Below are 20,364 nucleotides of genomic sequence, written 5' to 3' on the forward strand. Positions count from 1 at the left end.
TTTATCAACAACCAAGTGAAGGATTATGTTTGGAATGTCCAATAGGGTTGAGCTGTAAAAATAATAGTATTTACCCTCATAACAATATAAAAGGAAATTTTTGATATTTTATTAGTTTTAATATATCATCAAAATTAATTATCATTATTGAAATTGATTAACTGTGATCTTCATATGTTAAGGAAAGAATAGTATTAAATTACACAATTCTGGAAATCCCATCAGGGTCTCCAAATAATTCCTTTCTATCGATTCTAAATCTCATTCGTAATTACCATTAGAACTACTTATTTTTAAATGATCGTATAAAAAGGATAATACAACATCGTTTAAGTTTCGAAAAAGAGAAATGAAATAGCAAAATATGTGATGGAATGGATCGGCACTTTCCCCAACGTGTTTGCGAAATCCATGGATCGCAAAGGATTACTCGGAGTTATAACGCACGTAAGAAGGACAAAATAGAAGCGTAAGGCGGCGACGCGGAATCTATCGAGAGAGCACACCACTTTCGTGTTCTGAAATCCTGCTCGACACGTTCCCGAACGCACACTCTCTCGATGTCGCTCGCAGCAGCGTGGCGGCAACGTCACGATGGAAACGCGCGCGCATCGCCACCGGGACACGGATATTTCTGTGTGCATTAAGTGGCGGGACAAGCCAGACACACAATAGACGCGTATCGGGCCCGAGACATCGACCTTCGAGTAGCCAGGTAGACATCGCCACTGCTTTCAAAAAACACGTTTCAGAAAGATTCGTGATCTTGTAAGGGCTTACTAAATAAACGATTACTAAATTCGATAAAGGACTCTATCTTCTAAATATTATGACTGTACGAGATAACGATAATTGAGTTACACAGAAATTGCATCAATAAATTACAAAATTGGAAAGTAAGGGAATGTGATAACATTATAAGCATTATTTTTTTTTTATTTACTTTGGAATTTATTAGTATTTCTGTATATTATCTTTTTGTTATAAATAAACTTATGGAGGAATGAAATTTTCATTTCGTTCGATTTCGAAAGAAATATGCTTTGTTACCTAGTTAGAGGTTAAAGCGACCACTTTCTTTAGAAAGTATGCTCGGTGCATAAATATCAGCCGAGATATCGCAGTAAATTTTTATGTAACGAAAGAACTCTGCGTAGAAAAGAAAACGGTTTCTAAGTACAATAATAATAATAATAATAGAAGTTTTGTTTTCATTTAAACGTTTAATAAATTTATGTTATACTCGAATCACGATAGCGGTACAAAGGATAGGACTCTTTTACACATGAGTACTTAAAAATTGTTCACGTGCTCCTCTATGTATCACAGACGTCGAGGTTAAAGGGGCTTGTAGATCTAGTCACGGTGAGAAGAGTCGCGACTCAAAACAGTATAGAGACGCCTCTGTCATATATCAGAACGAGACAGACTACGTAGACAGAAGGATGAACCAGACGAACAAGTGAGAAATCTAAGCGAGAGGTCCTTGAAATCAAAGAGCGAGTGAGCGAGCAGATGAATGAGCAAGTGAAAGATCCTGGAGATGAAACGGGTACGTGTAAGAAAGTGAGTGAAAGAGAGACTGTGGTGCTTGAGCGAGAGCAAGATGGCGGCCGAGATGGAAGAAGACGTTCGATCGAAATGGCGTGGCAAGAGAGAGGAGGAAAAAGTAAACAACGCGCGAGCAAGAAACGGTATAAACGGAAGAAGGAACAAAGATCAGAGAGGAGAAGAACGTGTACACGAGGAGAAAGAGAGACAGAGGAAGGTTGCCGAGGAGCGAACCGACGAGAAGCAGGTAAGAAGGGAGCGACCAGCTGTTTCCTTGTGTGACGTCACGCAGGTGCCTCACGGCTGGTTGGGGGAATGAAGGTGGACAGGTGGACAATGCTCCTAACCCTCTACTCGTATCTGTATCCTGTTTTTCACCGTCGCTTCGTATTTAGCCATTTTTTTTAAATCGTATTCTCTTTTGGTCTTTTAATCTTTAGATTGTTGCGACATTAGAAAGAAACGTTAATCATAGATATACGAAGTATAAACTGCGGATGTCATATTAAGAAAATGGAACTAATTAAAAAAGAGATAGAGATAAATAACGGGATCTCCCTATCAACAAAGACCACACTCTCCACAAAGCATCCACAGTCCTATGTCTTTTATGTCTATGTCGTTAACTTAACTTCAACTTTTACGCGTTTAATCCAACATTATGGAAGCGTTGATAAAGGTTCGTTCGAACAAATCAAACTAAAATTCGTTTGGTATTTGACGCTTCAACCTCGTATGCTTTGGAAATGTCACATTGTCTGTGTTTCAACAAAATATATACTAACGACTTTATGGAACTTCAGCTTTCGTTTCGCTTAACAATATATTACAATGCACACTCTGTCATGGAAATGAGCGTAGGCACCGTTTCATGGTTAAATACTGCTTACGAAGAAGCAGGACGATGTAGCGTGGCAAAAGGAACTCGAGACGAACTATTAATCCTAGAAAAAGGTCGTTTCTTTGATTAGTCGAGGAAACGCGTAAAACCGTGACTCCAAGTCCTGAAGGGAGAAGCCGTTGGGAGATCCGATGCAGCCATCATCCAATGGCATCCATCCCACTGTGCCTGCACGCATGCGTGTTCTTTGTGGCTATGCACACACGCATTCACGCACGTGCCGTCGTGCACACTGACACGCGTCCCTAGAGGGGAAATACAACCTACATATTTCGTCGAAGAATCGACCGAACTACCAGCGAACTAATACCGCGGCTGATGTCTCACGAGATCTTCCGATAAACCGACATAAATAAGATCATCCACGTTCAAGTAAGCGTTGTAGATTTTAGTTGGAAGGATAAACTTCTTTAAAAGATACATACATAATTCTTCAAGATTGTTGGTTAGAAATTCTTTCTTCTGAATTTACTTGGTGACGATCCATTTTTCTTTCTTCTGCAAGTAAAAGAACAAGACTATATCCATTCTTAAAAGTTCGTAGCATTCGAATTTTATAGATGATCTTCTTTATATTAAATGTTACAGAATTTGAAAACAACTTCCCAAAAATAATTGTTTAAGATATACTTTTAACTTTCATCTTGTAATTGTTGGAAAGTTTGTCCAAGAGCAGCCTTTGTGTACAGATTTACCGACCGTGCATGACCCTTGTTCCGGTTCATAGCTATGGTGGTTTGTGACTGTTGACGTCCGACAGCCATATTTCCAAAAACGTCTCCGTTCGAAGACGTTAGGCCACGTTCGTATTTTAATAGTCAAGAGAAGACATGTCGCGTAGTTCGCAGATTGACATGCTCGTACCCGCGAACGACTCCGCAGATTGGACTTGAAGCGATTAATCACGAACATTATCTTATCGCGAGTTGAATGCTCCTATCAACGATGCGTCGCAAGCAATCCTCCGCTATGACAAGATTGTGCAACATCGTGCGCAACATCAGGCTAGATCCACCAATAATACAGAAAAGCGTTGTTCCACTTTGCATTAGGCCCTTTTATTTCATCAAGTAATTCAAACATTCGCGTTTTAGGCTTGTAATTAAGTTTCTTATATTTAAAATTTTTCAAATTGGAAAAGTATTTTTTATATTCTCCATACCCATTTCTTTGTTCTTGTCAGCTGTATCGTATTCGATGTGACTATTCGTTTCTCAATTGGCGAATTAACAAGACTTAATAAGATTATTAAGATTATTATCTCATAGAACTATTTGTCTTCTCTGTACTAAATTCAAATACATATTGATTACTACTAAACTCAATTCAATTACTCATTTATAAAATGTTTGTCATTTCCCAACAACAAAGTCTAGAGTTATCACAACACGATAACATTATGATGCAGTGATAACGTAACCATAATAAGTCGCTACAAATTCGATCCAAATTGAAATTTTATGTGCTTTTTCCCAATAGTAAATCTTAAAAATTACCATTAACGCAATGGACATTTATAAAACATACTTAGTATTTAAATTGCGGTTAACAAACAGTTGTCGCAACAAAGGATTCAGGAGCGACGAAAGCGCCGCGTAACTACAAAACCATCAATTTGGATAACGCAAGGTCTTGCCATACTTGGCTTCGAATTCCCTAAGTAGGCAAGTATGCGTATGACTAACAGTGTCTCAGCGAGCAGGCGTGCGGCTCTCTCTGTCCTTGTTTAACGTCTGTCGTCGCCTATAACTCTATCTCTCTCTCACTCACGCTCTCCCTTACAATTAGCTATCGGAAGTATAAGAAGGATTACTCACAGAATGACGTAGAATGTAATAGAATGTATTTAGACACATGTAGAACCATGAAGGGTTGAGGCGTGTTTTCATCAAACACCAAGTCGTTTGCAAAAGTGTTGTCGGCCATCGAATGCGTAGCTATTTAAACAGCTGCCCCGCGGAATCTCGCATTTGACCTATAATTAAATGCGCTATTTTTCGCTGCACGCCGATTTTACTTCTCGTGTGTTCTCGAGAGTTTCTTCGAAAATTGCGCGCTCGGAAGGTCACAGATGGAATCGAGGAATGATCGAATTTTTCCTCGAAATTTTTCTCTTTTCGTGAAATACGCGTTTACTAGACTCGGTCGAGTTTCATCAAAAAACGCTACTTCCGGGAATAAACGAACGTTCCTCCTAAATTGGAAATAGCGGAGAGACTTGACGAAATTGGGCCTGATGTTTGCTGGCCGGGCAGTACTCTTAGAATTTACAACACTGTGAAAATACCGCGCTTCAGTGTGTTGTATATTCAGTGATTCATTTTATTAATTTATTTTATGTATGTTCTATAAAACATTCAGAAATTTCATTAACATTGTTCATTAACGTATATTATTAACATAATATTAATCTGAACATAATTAACATTAGCAATATTTTTTAAATCTTCGATAGGATATCAAAAACACATTCTTCATTCGAAAATCAAATAAAAAGATAGTTTTGATATAAGATTGGTTAACAATGTATCGAACTTAAAAATTGCTTCTCTATGCAAGATGGAAAATATAACTTATCATGTTCATCTATAAAAATTATACAATGTAATGAATATTTTGTTTAAAAAATATAAAATATATCGAACAGAAATTTAAGAGGTTAGATTATACTTCAGCTCTCCTGGAGACAGACAAATATGGACAGAGACCGTTTCTGTCGTGAGCCCTTGGATTTGTAGTAACTTTCTTATCGTTTCCAAGGATTCATCTCGAGATAGAGGAATTCGATGAAGATGGAAGAAAACGGATCGTATTGTACGCGCGTGCGAGACCGCAGAACCCTCGCGCTCTTTCTAATCAACTATTTCGCATCGTTAAGATACGCTTAACGAGCGAGGGGGACGATTTATTTTCGTCCAGCTTGGCAGTGTCTATCATAACATGATTAACTATTCGCCAGCGTCAATTCGCTCTAACCGCTAGCTGACTAACTCTTTGATTCTTAATGAACCGAACAAAACACTAATAACCCTGTCAACTTTAATACTGCAATTCCGTGCAAGTTGTAGTATTGTTTATTTGATCTCCAATGACTTACTGAGAAAGTATTACGTTATTATCACATAGCTGAAAGTATTTGAATGCTTATAGAAATTTTTTATCGATATATATACTATATATGTTATACAATAGACTTTGAAATTATATTAGTACTGCAGCAAAATATGACTATTATGATTATACGTATTGGTAAAGTTTGAAACAAGTTCAAAATATATAGAAGTTACACAGGGCCGCAATTACCATAAGGCGCATTAGCTTCAAGCAGGGAACCTCACCCTTTATCGCGTTACATTTTGAAACTTAACTTAATTAGACCGCATAATAATGTTGTTCCCAGTACTTCCAAAAGTATAAATACAACCTTGAAGTTAAAAAATATTTAGTCTCAGTATATAGAAATCTGCAAATGAATTACACAATCGATTATTGATTATATTAATAAGCTACAATATTTGATGGAACCATCTTTAATGCTTATTATATGTTGAAGATGTCTGTTCGCCCTATATATATACGAATTTTTAATTAAATATGTTCCAGTACCTAAATATCTTGTTATTTCTGTATATATTTTCAGACTGATTTCAGATTTTACCAATATAATAATGTTAATCGAATCTCATTACAGTACTAATGAAATTTCAAAATATTTTATTAAAAACACAATACGTACGAAAAAGTTTTTTATTGTAAATGTTGAGTGAATCGCTGTAGTATTATCTAAAATGCTAGTCAAATATGTCCAAAGTACTAGTTAAACGTGCACGTTTGTAAACGTTATGAACTGAATTTTCACAATTCTATAGTAGTTATCGATCAGTTGAAAAGCATTGATATACGAATTAGAAATATTTCATCGCAACTGTGTGATCCAATATGTAAAGTTATAAATGTACTGCAGATGTTTATACAAATTCATATATTTGAGGATATAATTAAAAAAGTACAGACTCGGTAAAAAGTCGTTTTATCCATCAAGTATTATGGAAAGTACTATATTTTCAATATTTTATATATTTCTTCATATTATGTGTGTTCTATGCAATTCTGCGCTTTCCAGATTCCTATAAATGCAAAAAATTCCGCAGTCTACTTCTAAGGTAGAAGTTTCCCATTAATAGTTTGGGTTAGGTTCGATGGCGGTTCGAAAAGTAACGTTCCAAGATGGTTGAACGCATCAAAGCAGAGCAATCGGTGTCATAGAGTGGTATACTGCAGTCTTTATTTTCAGTGACACCGGTGTCTATTTTTAACTGGCTTTGGCCACCTTCGAAAGCGCCTCCTCATCGAACATTAAATTCGATGTATCGATACTCTAACCTCTTACTATTGACCGTGCAATGTTATTAACTTGTATTTTTCACTCAAATAAAAGAATATCTACGACTTCCGTTCCATAACAAATATACTGGCTGGAGATACATATACTGGCTTACAAAAATATTTGAACACTGATAGGAATCTTGTGTTAATAGATTATGTGCGTTATACAAAACCTTATGAAATTTCATTTGCATGTTAATTAAACAGGATTATTATGATATAGAAGTTAGAATATATTATTACGAGCATACATTTCACAAAGATCACCTATAGTATTTGAACAACGTATTACTCATTATATATTAGTCAGCCACAGTATCTTTAGCGAGACCAATTTTAGAACTAATTCCATGTTTGTGACCATTACTCATGTTGTATATTAATTCCTTATTAAATAAATACGTATATGTGTGCAATAAATATATTGTAGCTTCTATATACGTTTTCGAATTGATTTGAAATTTGATCAATATAAATAACCATGACAAGCCCTGTCTCGTTAAAGTGTTAATGAAATTTTAAAAAGTTTCATATAACTAATATAATATACTCATCAAATTTTCTATAGTAAGTACATACAAATATTTTCGTGAATCGCCATAAGCATCTATTTTTGTATTGACCCATCGAATGGCCTTAGGTAACCCTATATTTAATAAATACACATGATACATACATGTAATAATTACACATGGTTTATACTCATCAAAGTGTGCCCTCTATGATTTCATCTATGCATCACCTACGTGTATATTCAATTTAGAGGAAATCAGTGGAACAGAGTAGTAAATCTTGCGTGTACGTCAAAGAAATGAATCCATTCTTTCATTAGCGTGCGGTTGCGCTGGCAAACGTAACTATAAGGTGGTATAGACATAGCACAGAGTCTCGCGCGGCTCTCTCGTATCCTTTTCCCGTGATTACAATGCAGGGACGTACGATCGGCGGTACTGATAACAGTGTTTACAGAATCTGGCCTGGCGTTATCTTCGCCAGCTTCCGCAACGTCCGTGCTTCTTTCATAAACTCACGCGGAATTTGTTAACCTTCCATTTACGTTGCTTGACACAGATTAGCGAGATTTTCCTTGACTAACCTCTATTTTAACCTTTACGACCAGTAACGACATCCGCACCATTACTACATTCGCGTAGATTTTTTGAAGTTACTCGATGGTTATTTGTCGTGTTTCTGTGGATATCCTATATACTATGGTGGTCAAAAGAAAGTTATAAACTGGAAAGTTCAACTCTGTGAATGTTAATAGTTTTGTACTAAATAATGTCTACTGTATTATATTATATAACATATTTGGGGTATAATTACATTCATTCATCGCTGTTGTCAAATATAATGCTATTTTGCAAAATTATGGTGCCTTTTCGTACCATCTATCTCTTAAACATATACAAAACAACTTGTAGCTTTTATATTCATTTCTAAATCTGTTTTAAACTTTATCAATACAATCGATAGTCGATAGTCGATAGTCGATAATCGAGTCCTATTACAGTAGTAGTTTCAAAACGCACGATATACATATTCGTAAAAGGTGTTTGCAAATCCTCAAATTCTTTCGTGAGCCATTGTGCGTAAATCAAAATTATTATCCTGATGATGTTATAATAAAGAATTTCAGAATTGTTTGAATAATTCGTTGATCGAATAAATGCCTAAAGTTTTTACGCACTACATAAAATTTGATCGCGATATGATTTATGAAGTTTAATTACCCTTTAGCGTTTCACTTTTAAGGTTATATACCGGCAGTTGAAGGGAGGTTTGAAATTTGAACAGTCCAGATATGATCAAAGGTAATCTCGTGAAGGAAAAATTCGATTCGACGCATGCACTGGTCGTTGCTACAAAATTGAAACGCGAATAAGCGCTCGCAAAACAACCAATATACGCTCTGATAACTCCACGTTTTCCGATAGGTTAGGTCAGGGACCAGAGTAGAGACTAGAGACAACCTTTCGAATCTCGATGTGTATCTATGTTCGTACGATCTTTTTTCTGTTTTCATTCACTGTTCATTGCCACGGGATGAGGATACTTTTGTTTTCTTCGACAGATATTTTGTTTATAAAATATCAAAATACTGTACACACTTCCTGAAACGTGCTCTTATGGAGAACAAATTTTATTGATTATTCTGATTTATTATTTATTCGATAACGTTTTAAACACTGAACATAAAATATTCTTACACCGGGGCTCTCTTACACTTTCAGCAATACTTTACATTTTGTATATCGCAAGCTACAACTAGTATTACTAAATATCTTCGGGTAACATGAACGAATTTAGTAAAGAAGCAGATGACGTTTTAAAAGCAAATTTTACTATCTGACGTACAGGTTACAAAATTATAAAAGACCAGTTTATAACCTAAAATTTGTAACTTGTCAATTCTCAGTAATATTGCTAGTTGGTAAATTACTGTGCAATGATCATATCGCTAATTGGATTCATTATCTCTTATCATGATGGTTACATAACCTCTACATTGACGATTAAATACTGTTGCTCTGTAACGCGATTAATATTTGTTTTTATTCGATTGAAAACCCAATATCGCAACTTGTCTGAATTCACTATTATTGTTGTTAAATTATCGCGCAGGGGGGCTGTGATATTTAAAAAAAGGAGCGTAAAATACCAAAGTATTTTGTAAGAAATTCGTCGATCGTTATAACACGATATAAACATGACGCTGAGTCTCTAATGAAAACGGTCGAACGCAAGTGGAAAGCCGTCCTCCGTGTCGCCTCTCCGGCTTTTCTTCTCTTTTTTCCCCTCGCTCGTTTCCCCACCCACCCTCACTCGACATTCTCCCTCATTCTCCTTCTGGCTCCATCGACTTTTCTAGGGATCTCACGGATAATGTATAGCTTTCATTCCTAAACCATACAACCCATGTTCTCGCCGACTCGTAAGTTCTAATAAACAATAACTTTGGTTTGCAGTAGTTGCGTGGAACATTTGCATTTTTCTTCCTCCCCGTCATTTCTTTCTTTCTTTCTGAATTTGTAAATGAAACCGAGGAGATATTATGCGAGTTTAAAATTACGACAGAACATGCAAAAGTTGTTTGAAAATACAATGACGTGCGAAAGTATTGGAACACTTATAGTGAAACATTTTCATGAACATATGGTGTATGTTGTATGAAATATTTTGAAATCTTAGTGGTACTGTAATAAACAGACTGCGAATATCCACAGAAATTTACTTTTAAGAATGGTACATAAAGAGAGTAGCAATTAAACAGAAATTTGTTTTTATATATTTTTGCATATTATACTCGTTCTGTGTTTTTTTGCATTTTTAAATTTTCCTTAAATACATGAAAATCTGCAGTCTAGTAATTAGACTCGATTATTGTGATTAAAATTTTGAATCAATTCGAAAAATATACATACATATATAGAAGTTAAAAAGATAATTATTGCAAACATACGCTTATACTAAAAAATTAGTATACAACATGAACAGTGATCTTAAACATATAACTACCGCTAAAGATAGCGAGCCAATGTAATGGTTTATTAATATAACGAATAATTCACTGTTTAAATATTTTTATTATTTCTGTGAAGTGTATGGTTGCAATAAATATCTTATAACTTCTATATACATTTTTAGATTCGTTTAGAATTTTATCAAGACAATCATGATAATCGAATCTCGTTACAATAATAAACTTTTAAAAACGTTTTATATAACATACATAATATATTGATAAAAAATGTACAATTTTTTAAATACTTTATCGAGCTGCTGTACAAAAAGTGGCTTTATGAGAAGAAGATTCTGCGAAAAGAGAAACGGTTCTAAGAATATGCAACAAAATTTCACTCGATAACCGTCGATAAATCAGGGTATCGATTAAGAGTACAAATTAAAATGTTCGAAGTGGAGAGGTTAGGATCCAGTTTCGTCCAGCGCGGACCGAAAGAAGTGAAAGTTAATTTTTAACCGGCCGTTACAAAAGCATAATTGCACAGTTAGCCAATCGGGCGATCATTGTTTTGAACGGAATGATAGATGCCATCAAACTATCATTAAAGTTGCGGTTACGTAATTGACTCGCGTCGAGCGTCGGAGTGGTTTGCATCTTTCTTGCGGATATGCCCGTATGTGTATTAATGTGTAACGCTACCACTGCTCGCTCGTTATTAATACATGTCGAAGAACGTGTGCCAGCGATCATGATTTATTGTCAGTCAACCACTACCATTTATGTGTACTCTGTCAAGATTAACTTCTTCGTTGGAAACGCATTCATCACTTACACAGACCGTAATTAATATCGGGCTTTAGTTGATCATCCAAAAGAATCGTATTTTCATCTAGTATATGTATTTTCTTTTTCGATATGCAGTAGCTCCCGAAAGTATTATACCAACTATTTTGAAATTATGTTGTTATCGTTATCATATTTGTCATCGTTATATTATCAAAGTTTAAAATAAATCTAGAGATACCCAAATGTATTTAAAGATTTTAAAGTCAATTAACCATATTACCTATATAGCGGAAGCTCCCGATATTCAGTGGAACCATTTTTAAGACTCATTATGTATTTAAGATAGGTGTACATAATACGCATATACTAATTTTTTATTTAGTGTCTTCTAATTTCCATATACATTTTCAACTCGGTTTCAAATTTTATCAATATAATAATAATAATCAAGTCGCACAATAGCGCCAATGAAATTTCAAAATGTTTTAAATAACGCATACGATACATTCATAAAATTTTCCTATGTTAGATGTTTCAACACCTTCATGAGTCACTCTATACCGATAAAAGTGAAAGGTGTTACAAATTCTACGTTTGATTCGAATCTCTAAAAATACTTAATAAATTCATTCTTAACGTATCTCAAGTACTTTTAAGTTTCATCAGTCATGAAAACACGCGAATGTTTCGGTGGAACGCGACCTTAAAAAATGAAAAAAAAGAACAGAAAGAAAGAATCAGGCGTTTTTGATAGCGTGATTCAGGTAATACGAGCGCAATAGCATATCGAGCATGAGAGACCATCCATGCTGATCGATCTTCCGGCATGGCGCGACTAACTGTGAAAAGCTGGTGGCGCCGACAGCGCCGCCGTCGTCGTCCTCGTTCTGTCTTCATCGGTTTTCGGTGTAGTTGGTGTCGTTTCGTTCGTGTAAACACAGTGTGCGGTGTGTAGTCGTATCGTATCCCTCCTTCTCGTGACCTCCTCCGATAACGAACGTGTTTTACGCACCACACCAAAATAATCCGATTACCGGGCCAAGCTGGCCTTTAAAAGGCGCCTTCAAAACGGGAAAAGGGCGGGAAAAAGGGAGGTCTTTAACCTCTTTGACTCGCTTTGCCTCTTTTACTTCCGATTCCACGTCAAGTTTTAATGAACTCGTCCTAGCCAGCTTCGCCTAATCAGATTCCTCAATTTGGAAAATCGCCAACTTGAACTAAATTCCCATGATTTTTTAGTTTATTAATTTATTATTATTTACTTTTTTAAATTCATCTCTTCTGCCGATTCGTCAATCTGTGAAATCAGAAGCGCCAACTGGATTCCCTTAATCCAATAACCGATTACTTATTTCTTAAACCACAAACTTCTACAATCATAGAAGTTATCGAATAAAAATATAATTTAATTTTCGTAGAGATTTTGATAGATATTGCATTAGAAGCTAGATCTCTAAATAAAGAGATTGTATCCGAGAGAAAGATATTTTATTTTGCGTAAATAATAATATTTCAATGTAGCAATGTATTATTTATTTTTTTACTTTCTTTCAAAATTCATCTTTTGTCCGGTATTGGAAGAATTTCAACAGATTCCGATGGATTCCGGGAATTCTCTACCATCGTAGAATTTCTTGGTCTACCTGAACATCGTTTCCGGTTTGTTCACACGATAAGAGTCAGGAATCTGTGTTTTAATCGATGGCCCTCGCGGAATTCACAACGACGCGGTCGAGTTAATAAAACGTTTCAATTATTTATCGACCCTGCTCGCTGAAATTAACGAGTCGCTATTCGATATCGGATATTCGAAATAATTGCCATTGTGTCCTCTAAAAAGCCTCTGGATTTATAGCGTCTTCCGCTGCACGAATTTTCAGTTAATTTACATAACGTTAGGTGAATATCGAACTGGTAAGGTTAGGATCACCTTTTACGCGATCTGTACAGAGATCGAAGCTTCTCCTCTGGAATATAACGTTCCTCCTTTTTCTTCTCGTTTTAATATATTCATTGTTCAGTGAGCTTAGCGGTGAACGAGATCTTCAATTTCCAATTTCTTTACGTTACCATATTTCTCCAGATTGTTCACGATTTTAAATGTACTTTTATGTCTACTAATACTTTCTAATATTACAAATAGAAAACTACAGAGGGAAAGACGCGATAAATCACGTTTCCCGTCGTCTGCAGTAAAACAATTTAGAAACTCAGTACTTACATATCCTTCTATTTAATTTTTAGGCTAACCATATATATATTTCTCCATCCTGTCATGACTTTAAAAATACTGCTCTTGTCACAATATTAATATGCTGAAAGACATTGTGTGTCTCAATATTTTGATATCTTTGTCTTCTTCAAAACTTCGTCGATGATAGCTTTGAATTTAACATGCTCTTTCCTCTTTTATCTATTTTATATTAAAACAACTGTAAGGTGATATTGAAATAAAAAGGATCAACAGAATTATGCTTGTTTTTGTTTTTAATTAAATTATAAATACAAATATTACAATTATGTTTTATTTAAAAAAAAATGCTTATTAATACTTAAGTTATTGACGTCTAAGTTAATTAAAAAATTTAGAGATCATGAAATATCGTTTTATCTTCTTTAAAATTCTTATAGAGAATTATAAGCAACGGTTAATGAAATGGACGGTGATTTGACGTTGGTCGGACATCATTTTTAAATGAAGCGCGCGCCTGAACGATCAGGAGAATAGAGGAAGTAGCAAGTGGCAGGTGCGCGCGAAAAAACGACCACGACCGATATCTTCGGAACGCCTGTTTATCGATTTGCCAGAAGACCGTGTACAATACCTCTTACTACACAACCTGTGTTTCCACGAAGAGCACTGTGATCAGATTTCGAAAGACGGTGACTTGTTTACTCGAACGCTACTAAAAAATAAGCATTGGCTAACTGTCATTTTCTGTCCCCTTTTAATTACATCTTTCACGTATCTGTTTAATGTTATTAAATTAAAATATTGAATTTTCAATCGAATATAAACACATTTTAACCACGCCAAAGACAAACATTATTTAGTGGTCACTGTAGAGATTGTGACCCTTGTGACAGGAGATTATAAAAACTGTAAGATTCATATTAGGTATATCTGGGCTGTCCTACAAGATTTAGGTTACAGATTTCTTCCTTACAATTTTGTGGTTTTTTATCAAATAGGATAATCAGACGATTTATTATTTTTAAAATCTTATCTTTTTTATTATCAAATTTGTTAATGGTATGCAAGGATTGGCCGGAAAATTGACAACAAAATAATTTAAGAAAAGTTTAAAAGTATTATATTTTTGTAGGAAGGTTCTCCTTTCGTCTCGAACACTTTCTATCAACCAATGCCAGATTTTATTCCTTAATCGCTATGCTTCTACGTTCAACTACAAGCAGTATTTGTTAGCACATTCAACATGCGGCACATAAAATCGAAGAGGGGTTCCTGGTGGCAGAAATCGATTTTTCTATAACATGTACTCATTTATCCACGCGTCATCCGTAAGAAAATAGGAAATCCCGATGACGCGTAAGTTCATGTCTTCCGTATTGAAGGTGTTAAACAGTTTTTTTTGTAAAAGTACATAACAAAATATGATGTAATAAAACGATTTCTCAGAAAAACTACAAGTGTTTGTAACTTGTGACTTGCAAAATTTCGCCATTGATATTAACTCGATTGTTCAAGGTGGCCCTCGGGTTACTTGATAAATGATGTAATATCAATACTTGAAAAAGATATTAAGGAAAAAGAAACAAAGAAGAAGAAACAAAGAAGAAGATGACGAGAGAGGATTTAGTGATCAATTAGCAATAAAACAGATTGCAGGCCTTGGAAAGTTTACAGTTCTCGAAAGTCCCAGGCCCTCTATCAGTAAAAGAGGTTAGTAGCCGTGGTAGAAAATAGGGGTTGGCACATAGAGAGCAATGGAGCCGAGGTTCCATTGAGAACCGTCAAAGCAGCCCCTACAATCACTGGTGGAGGCAGGTCGAGGGTGCACCTCGGTTAACCCCGTATATACGCTATTCGAAATAATAATTTCCCACGTGTTATTAATCCATTGTACGCTTCGCTCTCCAGCAAACAAAATCTTCGATACCTCGTGTTGATTTAATTTCAACTGTTTACGTCCATTGCCGTTCAACGCGATAAAATTGTGGTCTTCTTTCCTTCTTTACCACTAAAGTGCGGTTACTTATTATATCGTTTATCTTGAAGGCATTTACATAAAAATATATGTTCTTTTATGAATACATTATGAGTGTAGTACAAAACATTTTGAAATTCCATTACTAAGTCGCTGTGTAACGAACTGTATAGAAAATTGTTACTCACAAAAATCAATGATTCGTCGTCGGTCTCTGAAAGTTTAATAACACAAGGGAAATGCAAAAAGGACGGGAGAAATAGAGAAATGGTAGCAGGAAGGAACTAAACACGCTTTCCAATATTTACGAATAACCGCACCCGATTAACTGGAAAGCCGAAAGCGAACGAGTGTTTGAACCACTGCCTGGAGGGGGCGAATTGACCCCCGAACCGCTACGCACGCTTAATGTAACGGAGACCAGTGAATTACAAAGTGGCCCAGCAACCATAGTCAAGAATAAAATGTAATTGCTAACCTTTCGTTTAACGTATTATATTAAATAATCCGTGTCTAAATTATCCATGTACCTTTATATATATATACATTTATGTTAAAGAAATATATATATATCTTACCATTTCAAGCGTCTAAAATAGATCAATAATATGAGTTATGCAGTCTAGAATCAATCAAGTAAAATTCGACTGATATCATCTAAACTTATATTTAGTCACCAAGTGACATACTATTCAGAAAATTAACAATAATGGGCCTATCATATTTTCCCCCCGTGTCTTTAAACACATGTCACAAAGTCAGTAAACAGAGAGAGAGAAAAATGATGAAGATTTGGTGCACGGTAATCTGATTAGATAGAAGTGGTGGCTGAAAGGAAGGATCGATAAGCTGGCGAGATAATCGGCGAAAGAATCACAGCGACTTAACCTATAACGTTTAGTAGCTCAGTAAAAGATGCGAACTCCTCGTTGGGAGCTCGAGAAGCCTTCTACTAAATCTTAGTTCAATAAACACTCTATAGAGCGTGTTACTGGAATTACCCGGCGTTAGTCGGTTCGCAGATTAGTCGAGAGCTTAACGATCCCCCTGAGGTCCGATGGAAATCGACCGTACGACTTGTTATTCAGGGAATAAGATGATCGCGCGTCATTAATTAATTTCCAGAAGCCAAAGCATTTAACTCTTACTATTTTTTGCGTTAATCTTCTCTCTGTTATCGTCTGAAAACTTCGATTAATATAGGATTGATACAGAAGCAACGACTACATCATAAAACAATAAAAGTCAAGTTCATAGAGTTTTTATTATGGATTTTTATCAAATGACGAAACGTTCGAATAAATAGCGCGTATAACGTGGTCTCGCCATCGTACATATATCGTGATCTAGTCTAAGCAAAACTTATTTGAAAACTTATTCGTTATAGATGACGCAAAGTCTAATTCTAATTCAATCTTTCTTAACCGTTTCTATGAATTTTTCGAACGACCTGATGCAACATATTAATCGAATAAAGTCGAGTGCCAAATCGATAGAGGTTAACCAAAGACACAGGGCCAAATAGAGGGTAAATTCGGGGCGTGTCAAACGGATAAAATGATGGGTGCCGGTGTAAGTGATTAGTTTCTGTGCAGAATGCGCATAGAGAATTTTGAAACATCATAAAAATCGATCGGGCCACCTCCTCCTCGGTTAAACCGGCTGTTCACAGATTGCCGGTCCACACTGACACGCCGAGAACGCAGCAACTGCGTTGCCCGTGTGCTCGTACTCTGGCGGCAGTGAAGAAAAAAACAGACGAATAAAGGCCGAACAAAGAGGGAGGAAGAGAATCTATAAGCGAAGAGTGGATGCGAGCCCGAGCGGGAGTGAGAAAGATAACGATAGAGATGGCAGAGTCAGTGTGGCGGAGGGACAAACTGAATCGATGAATAAGCTAGAACGAACGAGACAGAGAAACAGAGGGAGAGGAATGTCTGACGTTGGTGCGAGCGAGAGAGCGGAGTAAATATAATATAACCGGGGGAAGGAAAGAGAAGGAAACAAAGTGAACGAGAGGAGTGTGTAAGCTCATCACTCAGCGGAAGAAAAAGGAGCGAATTGCCGATCGAGCGAGCGAAATGAAAAGGGTGGAAAAGGGATGCATTACCTGAAGAGAAAGCGAGATAGCGAATCGAGTGAAAGAAAAAGAGTGGACGCGTGCGATGAAAAAGAGCAGAGGAGAGTAACAGAAAATGAGACTTAATGAGAGGAACAAAAGTGTGCGCGTTAAAGAGGAACAAAATCATATGAGTTAACGAGTGAGACAAAAGGACACTTCTAGAAAAAGTAACGCGAGCAAGAGAGAAAAAGAGGGGAAAAAGGAACCACGTGACAATCGTACAAGGAAGAACGGTAAACGAACCAGAACAAAAAACTTTCTTTCTCTGTTTTTCTCTTTAGAAGAGAGGGCCAGAGAAAAGAGGAGTGAGAAAAGCGATGGTGAAGTTCGAGGAACGAAGTAGAGTAACATTCAACCACACGTACTCGTCTTTCCCTTCTCCGTTCCTCGCACGTTCTCCCCTCTCCGTTCTCGCGACGAACCTCCACCTCTACGAAGCGAGAGAACCTACTGTATTCGCGTTCTACGTCCGCCCGTGTATTCGAGCTTCGCGTATTCGTTGCAAACGGCACACCGTTAACGGTACATCGCGTTCGTTACAATTATTACAAACATTCGACTCGACTACGGTTCGCCTCCAGCGTAATGGCTAACCCTGATGGCACGATACCGTGACGAGTTTCGAATTCCTATCTTACCTGTCATCTATGTACTTTGATTCTTTGTTAGATTTCGATTTTCATACTTTAAAATAGTAGAGGTTAACTATAACATTGATGGTATGATCGTTAACGATCTTCGCTGGTGGATAACGTAGCTTCAGCCGCATCTTCCTTTTCATTTTTAAAGGAAGAAAGATCTAATTGTTTATTCATTGGGCTAACAATACCGAGGAAAAAACGATTGCCGCGGTTCCTCGACATTCCTCTGATTTTTTGCAAATTATTTGCCTCGAAGTATCATCGATATTCCGTATTTCCGACGCATCTTTCGAGCGGGAACGATATTCACTGGAGAAGGTGGCTTGCAGGAGAGCTGGTCGATCGGCAGGAATTAAAATATCGAGCGTCTCGAATAGAGGAGCGCGTTCGAGCTTCGAGCGAGACGGAGCAGAGAGACAGAGACGGATAAACCAACAACAAGGATAGAAGAGTCGAGTAGTCCTGGCTTACTCTGTCCTTCTCACTCTTTAGACTACGTCGAATTCTCTTTTCGTCCCTCGCTTTCCTTCTCTACTCGCCGGCCACCGAAAGAAAGACAGAACTCCTTTTTGTCCTGGGACTGAATAATCCTTGTCCAAACGATTTTAGGCGATGTCTTCAGGTAATATTATTGAATACCAATCGACAGATGATCCTTTCCTATAACCTATAACCTTCCTATAACCTTCGTCGCTTTTGATTTGACAGATGTTACTCCAGATTGGAAGTTACCATTATAAAATTTGGACTCATTTCATACGTCTAAAATTACTGAAATTAGTTACCTAAGGATATTAAAAATTACTCTAACACTGAAATATAGATTAAAAATTTTATTTAAATGTTATCTTGTACCACGGATTACAAATAAAAGAATAACGTGAAAGCAACCTGCAGTCCTTCGTTGGGAAGTCCGGATCTCTTCGGAACAATTTTGCACGTCCGGTACCAGTTGGAAGTCGTACTAGAGATATTCTCGCCCTCCATGTTGAACCAAGACTCTTTATTCATGAATTTTATCAGCTGACCTAATTCATCTGATATATTAAATTTTCAAAATCGTAAGAAATATATAAGGGAGCGAAATCACGAAACAAAAAATGGGATAAAGGGGAGAAGAAACGAAACGAAAGAAAGGCAGAGGCAAATACAGTTTCATATAATAGGTACAATGTAAACATTTTCAGATTAGTTTCAAATTTTATCAGTATATTCATAGCAGTCGTGTTTCTTTATACATAGTGTTAATGAAATTTTAAAACGTTCATATAGTACACACGATATGCACATAAAAGTTTTCTATTGTAAATGGTCAAAATACTTTGGCGAGCTACTATATATGTGTGGAAAAACGCAGGTCAGGATTCGTTCGTAGTGAAACGTTGCTGCGCTGGTGGGAGCGTTGTACTCTGTCTGTCTTGTAATTGAACAGACACGAGCCACCGAACTTCCCGAGTCCGTTTCAGCCTGAGGGAGAGAAAGATCCCTATTTCTAGTCTCAGTTTTAGGCCCGATTCTACAAGCTGGCCACACCGGCCCAGGATTAGACGCTTGTTTGCCCTCGCTATAGCATCCTCGGGTTTTGGCCAAACATTTCCTTAGGTGTCACTATTTTTACTCAATGTCACGCCTGTCATTTTCGACTATTCGTCCTCTACACAACGGATCTACGCTTCGCGTCTACGTTAGAATTAAGAAATTTCCGTTGAATTTTGAAACTGAAATTTGCTCGCTCATAAAAGATATAACCTAGCAAACACGAAGATGGCACCCCGCTGAGGGTAGCTACCCACATGCTATATTTTATTCTTATTTTTTTATTACCAGTAAATAAGATATAATACTTTACCAAATACCCTTCAGGACAAATTGTAAAAACCAAAGTAAACTAAAAAAAACTACTTATAGGAATACTTTTAAGAAAATGTTGATGTTTGAAGACAGAGTGGACTAAATATAGAATCGGGGAATTTTTCTGACGAAAGTCAAATGTAAGAAACGTTCATGTGTGTGACATCGGTCGGTTTATCGTCGAAGGTTGCTTTCAAGGTTAGGAACTGCTCGTACTAATTTATTTAGAGATATTCATGTGATGATGCTTAGCTTTCGTGACCAGTTGAACCGGCTAATTACAATATTTCTTCTCGATGTACAAAATGTTTTATCACTATAATATATAAATATTTAAATGCTTTGTTAAATTTTATAAATCTTGAAAAAAAAATAATAACAGTCGCTCATATCAGGGGATTGATAAATTTTTATTGATAAGAAATCAAAAAGTTGGGGAATCGTCTATTCAAAATATCGAAAAGTCTCTCCTATTGGATCGATTCTAAAAT

The 20,364-nt window shown here is 36.4% G+C and overlaps 1 protein-coding gene across 2 annotated transcripts in view; it reads left to right on the forward strand.

The window, feature by feature from the left end:
• The window catches only part of LOC132907493 (histone-lysine N-methyltransferase, H3 lysine-79 specific), a 94,195-nt gene that overhangs the window by 38,340 nt on the left and 35,491 nt on the right, over positions 1 to 20,364 (forward strand). The window contains exon 1 of one of the 2 annotated variants that reach the window (XM_060960653.1): positions 1,429 to 1,798. The exons of the other annotated variant lie outside the window; for it this stretch is intronic. Coding sequence (XP_060816636.1) covers positions 1,516 to 1,798 — 283 coding nt within the window. The 5' untranslated portion in view covers positions 1,429 to 1,515. Of the gene's footprint in view, positions 1 to 1,428; positions 1,799 to 20,364 lie in introns of those variants that run through there. 2 annotated transcript variants of the gene reach the window in all.

This window comes from Bombus pascuorum, chromosome 5 (genome assembly GCF_905332965.1).
Source record: "Bombus pascuorum chromosome 5, iyBomPasc1.1, whole genome shotgun sequence".
Taxonomy (NCBI): Eukaryota; Metazoa; Arthropoda; class Insecta; order Hymenoptera; family Apidae; genus Bombus; species Bombus pascuorum.